At 42.6% G+C, this 7,395-nt stretch overlaps 1 protein-coding gene across 1 annotated transcript in view; it reads right to left on the bottom strand.

The window, feature by feature from the left end:
• LOC113469805 overlaps positions 1 to 7,395 on the bottom strand; it is a gene marked incomplete at its 5' end in the record, with an annotated part of 34,494 nt that overhangs the window by 1,910 nt on the left and 25,189 nt on the right. The window contains 3 exons of the mRNA XM_026827727.1: positions 2,549 to 3,169; positions 4,406 to 4,594; positions 6,198 to 7,157. Of these exons, the coding sequence (XP_026683528.1) occupies positions 2,549 to 3,169; positions 4,406 to 4,594; positions 6,198 to 7,157 (1,770 nt within the window). The remainder of the gene's footprint in view (positions 1 to 2,548; positions 3,170 to 4,405; positions 4,595 to 6,197; positions 7,158 to 7,395) is intronic.

The raw sequence follows: 7,395 nt of genomic DNA on the forward strand, positions 1-7,395 counted from the left end.
AAAAAACGGTCGAAATCCGTCCAAAAGCGGTCAAAATACCGCCAAGCGCAGCACCTATCTCAACTAAACGTTTTCTTTTGCATATACTTGTCACATTTGTGAACTACATACCAAATTTCAAGTCTTTAGCTCATACCGTTCCCGAGATATTGTTAAACTAGACCGAAAAGCGGTAAAATGCCGCCAACCAATGCACCGATCTTAACCAAAAGCTTCGTGTCGCATCCTTGTCACATTTGACAGCTACATATACCAAATTTCAAGTCGCTAGCTCTTACCGTTCTCGAGATATTTTGTTTAGAGACAGACAGACACACACATGGACCAATGGCTGAAACTTTGGATTTAGGCTCTAGGAACCTCAAAACGTGTTTTGGCATTAAAAACTGACCATCGAAATTTTGACCAGATTACATCACTTTCCTTCCTATAGGATAAGGAAAGTAAAAAATGGTGTTTTGGATTATTATTTTGAAATCCAATTTTATCTAGTGTAAGAGGCCCTGATAACTTTGGGGGGGCTTAAGCCCCCCAGAGAAAGACAGTCGTTCCGAGAACGAACGTTATCTCTTTAGGATAAAATCCGCCCCGGGCGGAAATCGAACTCGCGACCTAGCTCTTAGAAGGCAGGCTCACTAGAAATGTCTCCCTCTTCTTAAATAAGTTGACCGAGAGCTAGGCTAAAGTTTTAACTAATAGGTATGTAAGAAGGTGTAGGTAGGTAGTTCATGTAATGTAGTATCTAAAATTTCAAAGATAAGGTTCGTTCTCGGAACAGCTGACTTTCTCATATCCTGTCCTTCTTCGTTCTTTGATTTCGGGACGATAACACTTTTGCAATTACAGTTCCCTCTATCAAACCTTTTAAAGATATCTAATTATCTATCTAGGTATTTTTCACACATAAATATTATACCTAGGCGTGTGTTACAGTTCCCTCTGTCAAAACGCTTCAGAAAAAGAGCACCAATTTGACTGACCATGTAGGGTGCACCTTACCTGAGAACTCTCAGCGTGATTTATAAACCGCCTACTCTCTTCCTCTCTCTCCTCTCTATAGCCGTTTTGATTATGGCGATTAATAAATCAGGGATCACAGGCATGGAAATGTATGACAGAATCTCTCAGGAATCAGGATGTAAGTATCATATTATATGGCAAGTATCAAATGGTAGAAATATTATATGGCTCAATTGTCAAACCACTTGGAAGATCAGGACTGAGTTTCTGAAAGCAACTTTTCATATCTCTGCCCTTAGGATTTCGCAAATTTTTGACGTCCTCAACAAATCACACTCAAGTTAAGCAACGTCAAACGAGTAACTTCTGAATCTGGAGGTCGAGAAAAACCAGCAACATGTGATTGTCCATATATGGTCACTTGTCCGGGTACCAACCACAATTAACGTTATTTCAGAGAATCTTTGGGAACCGGTTCATTCAAAGTGTCGTCGCTGTCTACAGCTACACATTATGGATCAGAAGTCGGAACAAGGGTTGTGGATGTGCATAAACCGCCTGTAATAAACATCAAACTATTTTGTGTAGACAAAACGCAATACATTTTAGGGTATGACTGTTTGACTATGTGAAGTATGTGATAGAAACATTTTATTTACCTACCTATTTATTTTTGCACTCTAACAATCTCATGTCCTTCGCTCTTATTAAGGGCTTGAACGTTTGTGGTTTGATTTGTTCAGGAGTATCATATTATATGGCAAGTATCACATTGCTCGATCCAATTGTCAAATGATCATGGAATCAGTTGACTTGAAAATTTAGGACTAACGTTCCTAAGAGCAAATTCACCACTTCAATTGTCCAGATGGTCACCCATCCGGATTAGAACCACTCGCCACGTTGCTTATCTTCAGTGATCCATGAGCTGGTACATTCAAAGTACTATCGCCGCTGGCTACACACTATGGATCACAAGTCTGTATACGAAAAGCCCACCTGAGGCTTAGATGTAAACAGTCCTTAAAGTTGAGTCAAGTTTATACAAATCTACGAATGGATCACAAGATGGAACAAGGAAGGGTTGTGGATGCGCATAAACCGCCTGTAATAAACACCAAACTATTTTGTGTAGATAAAACGCAATACATTTTAGGGTATGACTGTTTGACTATGTGAAGTATGTGATAGAAACATTTTATTTACCTACCTATTTATTTTTACACTCTAACAATCTCATGTCCTTCGCTCTTATTAAGGGCTTGAACGTTTGTGGTTTGATTTGTTCAGGAATCCGTAGCTACTCCTGTAACTCCTGTCAGGAATACGTACACGCCAATTTTGTCCCACTTCGTATACATTTCTCTATCCACTTCTCATCCACAAACCCCACCTCTCTAGTTCCTTCTCCAACTCCTCTTTCTCTTTCCCCCCTTTTTTCTTCTCTTCTTTCTCCTCCTCCTCGTTCTTCCTCAAATCTTTCTCCTTCCCTATATCCTCCTCCAGTTCCTCCCAATGGTCTTCCCATTTCTTCTCCTCTCCTTCCTCCTTCTCCCACTCTTCCCAACATCTCCCTCATCTCTCTCACCTCACTCTCTCTCCCCACCACCACATGCGTCACCCTATCACTCAACGCATCACAAATAATTCCGCCATAGAACCGGAATCGAACCCGGGACAGTCTAGAGCTCACGGTGAAGTACGCTAGACATCCGCGGAACACTGCGCCCTTATTGGCGGATACTGTGCTACTATTGCTGGAAACTCCTTCGATATTGACAGATAATGTGTTACTATTGGTGAACATGGCACTCTTATTGGTGGATACTGTGCTACTATTGGTGGCTACTGAGGTAATATTGGCGGATACTCCTTCCCTATTGGCGGAAACTCCATCCCTGTTAAAGGACACTCCATGACTACTGGCGGATGTGTTACTATTGGCAGACAATACACTACTATTAGTGGACTCATTGCTCCTATTAGCGGAAACTCCATTCCTATTGGTGGACACTGGATGCTTATTGGCGGACACATACAGTTCGTTCTCCAGTTCTTCCACTTCGCGCGGAGTGAGGATGGGTGCTTGGTCTATCCGGTTTAGTAGAGATGCTAGGCGCTCGACAGAGAGAGGTTCCGTATAGCTATCACCGTATGGGTCGTACTTGTTGTTCATTTCTATTAATGCGTCGCCTACCAGACACAGCACCTGGGAGGAGAACAAATGTCATTTTAAATTTAGATATATTTTTTGGTTGTTTGTTCCCCCCCCCCAATTCGGTGCTGGACCACTTGCGTGTCTTTCGAAACGAGATAATTGATTGGATAGAGGGAACTGTTAAGGTCTTATCGTCCCAAACTGCTAAGGTCTTATCGTCCCGAAATCGAAGAGAGAAGAAAGACAGGATAGAGATCGGAAGAGCGGTTCATTTGTAAATGTAAATGCAGTTTCTTTGTGTTATTATGTCACAACTTTGGTGCTCACTGCAGCATTGTAGGATTTTCCCAATATCTCAATACTCCTAAAATCCAAAGTTTATCTACCTACCATGCTAGCACTGGTCGCTATACGCATTTATATGTCATAGCTACTCATTTTCCTCACGAGGCTGAGTGGGCCCCGCAACAGCCAGTCACGAATGAGCTATTAATAATACCTATTTTGGTCAAATTTATCAAATTATGAAATTATATTGAGAACGAATTTCCATACCTCGGCAGCCTCGGCTCTTGGTTACCAAATGAGCGTCTTGATCTCTACACCATATTTGAGAAATACCTAGTTACACAAGATCAAATTCTTTGTTTAGGAAATGATATATAGGTCGACCAGGTTTGGATAAGTCCTTCTATGGGGACAGACCGACCGACCGACAGACGACACCGAAGCGAATACAATAGTCCGTCCCTTATACCTTTTTATTACTATTGTAATAATGAAGGAAGGACGGACTGAAAAGTATTCTGAGGACTACCTATAATATTGGACCTAAAATACTAATTTTACGGGTTAATTTATAAAGGGGCACTTTTAGGTTGACCACCCTGTATATTGAGCACCTAGACCTTGCTCATTCTCAGTCAACTCATAAATAACACTCAGCTCAGCGACAGCTCAGGTTGGGCTAGGTTTTTGGCAACAAAAATAGGTAGAACAGAAAAATATATCTATACATTATTATGTAGTTAAATATCTACGTAACATAGAGGGTATTCTGGTATACATTTATATCTACATATAACATACATAGGTATTGTTGTTTTACAATAGGACTCGATTGCAAATATTTCAACGGGTTACTTTCTGGTGTTCCCGTGTTGACCCAGCACCTAAATGGGAAGTATTGTGTCTCTTCTCGCGACAAGGTTCTATTGATTTAGGTTTTGTTATAGAAAAAGTAAGGTGTATGTCTAAGGTAGGATGATGGGGGTCCTCTTTAGTAACACAGTTGGCGGACACATACAGTTCGTTCTCCAGTTCTTCCACTTCGCGCGGAGTGAGGATGGGTGCTTGGTCTATCCGGTTTAGTAGAGATGCTAGGCGCTCGACAGAGAGTGGTTCCGTATAGCTATCACCGTATGGGTCGTACTTGTTGTTCATTTCTATTAATGCGTCGCCTACCAGACAGAGTACCTGGGGGGAAAACAAATGTCATTTTAAATTGAGATAGATTTTTTGGTTGTTTGTTCCCCCCCAATTCGGTGCTTGACCACTTGCGAGTCTTTCGAAACGAGATATTTGATTGGGAACTGTTAAGCCTGATTCACACTATAGTGCCAGTCAAGGTCCAGTCACGGTCCGGTAACGGTCCGATCAAAAGATTGAGTATTCACACTAAGCACCTGGGAGGAGAACAAATGTCATTTTAAATTTAGATATATTTTTTGGTTGTTTGTTCCCCCCCCCCAATTCGGTGCTGGACCACTTGCGTGTCTTTCGAAACGAGATAATTGATTGGATAGAGGGAACTGTTAAGGTCTTATCGTCCCAAACTGCTAAGGTCTTATCGTCCCGAAATCGAAGAGAGAAGAAAGACAGGATAGGAGAAAGCCAGCCATCCCGGGCGGGCATTACAAGGCAGAAGCGCTGGCAAACGAACAAGGCTGGCGTGAATAAAGTTCGTTCGTTCGTTCAATACAATACATATTTCAGCAGGTACATTAGCTCGACCACCACAGGAGGGGTGGAGATAAAGATAGCGGAGGACTTGAGCGAGGGACTAAATGATAGAGGAGGCATTAGATAGGAGGGTATGGAATGGTAAGATAGAAAATGGTAACGCCCACCCCAAAATTTTGTAATTTTTGTAATTTGGTCTTATCGTCCCGAAATCGAAGAGAGAAGAAAGACAGGATAGGACAAAGTCAGCCATCCCGGGCGGGCATTACAAGGCAGAAGCGCTGGCAAACGAACGAGGCTGGCGTGAATAAAGTTGGTTCGTTCAATACAATACATATTTCAGCAGGTACATTACCTCGACCACCACAGGGGTGGAGATGAAAGATAGCGGAGGACTTGAGAGAGGGACTAAAGGATAGAGGAGGCATTAGATAGGAGGGTATGGAATGGTAAGATAGAAAATGGTAACGCCCACCCCAAAATTTTGTAATTTTTGTAATTTGTAATGATACTTTATTTATTTGTAAATGTAAATGCAGTTTCTTTGTGTTAGTATGTCACATCTTTGGTGCTCACTGCAGCATTGTAGGATTTTCCCAATATCTCAATACTCCTAAAATCCAATGTTTACCTACCATGCTTGCTAGCACTGCATGCATAGGCCCAGCAGGCCCGGACCTAAGGGGGGTACGAGTCCAAGGTCCCAAAAAATTCAATATTGGAAATCTATTGTGTTCTTCTTTTCAAGATGAATCTTCACAAAGTCACGTCAGAATCTATCAGTATGTCAATATTGGAAGTCAGGAAAAGAAATTAAACCGAAGATTATACATTAAAAAATGAAGTTAGCCAGCCTAGTTAGCTTGGAGGGTAGCGCGTCTGCCTTGGGAGCGTCAGATCGCGGGTTTGAATCCCGCCTGGCGCATCAAAAGGGCGCTAAATGGGCCTAGGGCCGCTAAAATTTATCAGTCAAGGGGCAGTCTATTAACTATTAACCCATTATGTACTGGTGTCCGGCCCTGGATATGGACTGATTTGCATGCCACTCAATGATTAGACTGAACGTGTGTAAACACTACAACCTATGAATGAAATGACTGCACAACTCCTGTCAGGAATACGTACACGCCAATTTTGTTCCACTTCGTATACATTTCTCTATCCACTTCTCATCCACAAACCCCACCTCTCTAGTTCCTTCTCCAACTCCTCTTTCCCCCCTTTTTTCTTCTTCTCTTCTTTCTCCTCCCTCTCTTCTTCCTCCTCCTCGTTCTTCCTCAAATCTTTCTCCTTCCCTATATCCTCCTCCAGTTCCTCCCAATGCTCTTCCCATTTCTTCTCCTCTCCTTCCTCCTTCTCCCACTCTTCCCAACATCTCCTTCATCTCTCTCAACTCACTCTCTCTCCCCACCACCACATGCGTCACCCTATCACTCAACGCATCACAAATAATTCCGCCATAGAACCGGAATCGAACCCGGGACAGTCTAGAACTCACGGTGAAGTACGCTAGACACCCGCGGAACACTGCGCCCTTATTGGCGGATACTGTACTTCTATTGGCGGACATTGGATCCTTATTGGCGGATACAGAGATCTTATTGGTGGATATTGTGCTACTATTGCTGAAAACTCCTTCGATATTGACAGATAATGTGTTACTATTGGTGGACATGGCACTCTTATTGGTGGATACTGTGCTACTATTGGTGGGTACTGAGGTAATATTGGCGGACACTCCTTTCCTACTGGCGGAAACTCCATCCCTGTTAGAGGACACTCCATGACTACTGGCGGATGTGTTACTATTGGCGGACAATACACTACTATTAGTGGACTCATTGCTCCTATTAGCGGAAACTCCATTCCTATTGGTGGACACTGGATGCTTATTGGCGGACACATACAGTTCGTTCTCCAGTTCTTCCACTTCGCGCGGAGTGAGGATGGGTGCTTGGTCTATCCGGTTTAGTAGAGATGCTAGGCGCTCGACAGAGAGAGGTTCCGTATAGCTATCACCGTATGGGTCGTACTTGTTGTTCATTTCTATTAATGCGTCGCCTACCAGACACAGCACCTGGGAGGAGAACAAATGTCATTTTAAATTTAGATATATTTTTTGGTTGTTTGTTCCCCACCAATTCGGTGCTTGACCACTTGCGAGTCTTTCGAAACGAGATAATTGATTGGATAGGGGCCATAGGCGGTTCTTGCCTAAATTTTTGGGGGGGCTTGACTTTGAAGGTACACCTTCAAAATTTTGATTTAGCTTTATGTAAAAAATCTGGTGTGAACATCACACGACTTTCCTTATC

This window comes from Diaphorina citri, unplaced genomic scaffold (genome assembly GCF_000475195.1).
Source record: "Diaphorina citri unplaced genomic scaffold, Diaci psyllid genome assembly version 1.1 scaffold1239, whole genome shotgun sequence".
Taxonomy (NCBI): domain Eukaryota; kingdom Metazoa; phylum Arthropoda; class Insecta; order Hemiptera; family Psyllidae; genus Diaphorina; species Diaphorina citri.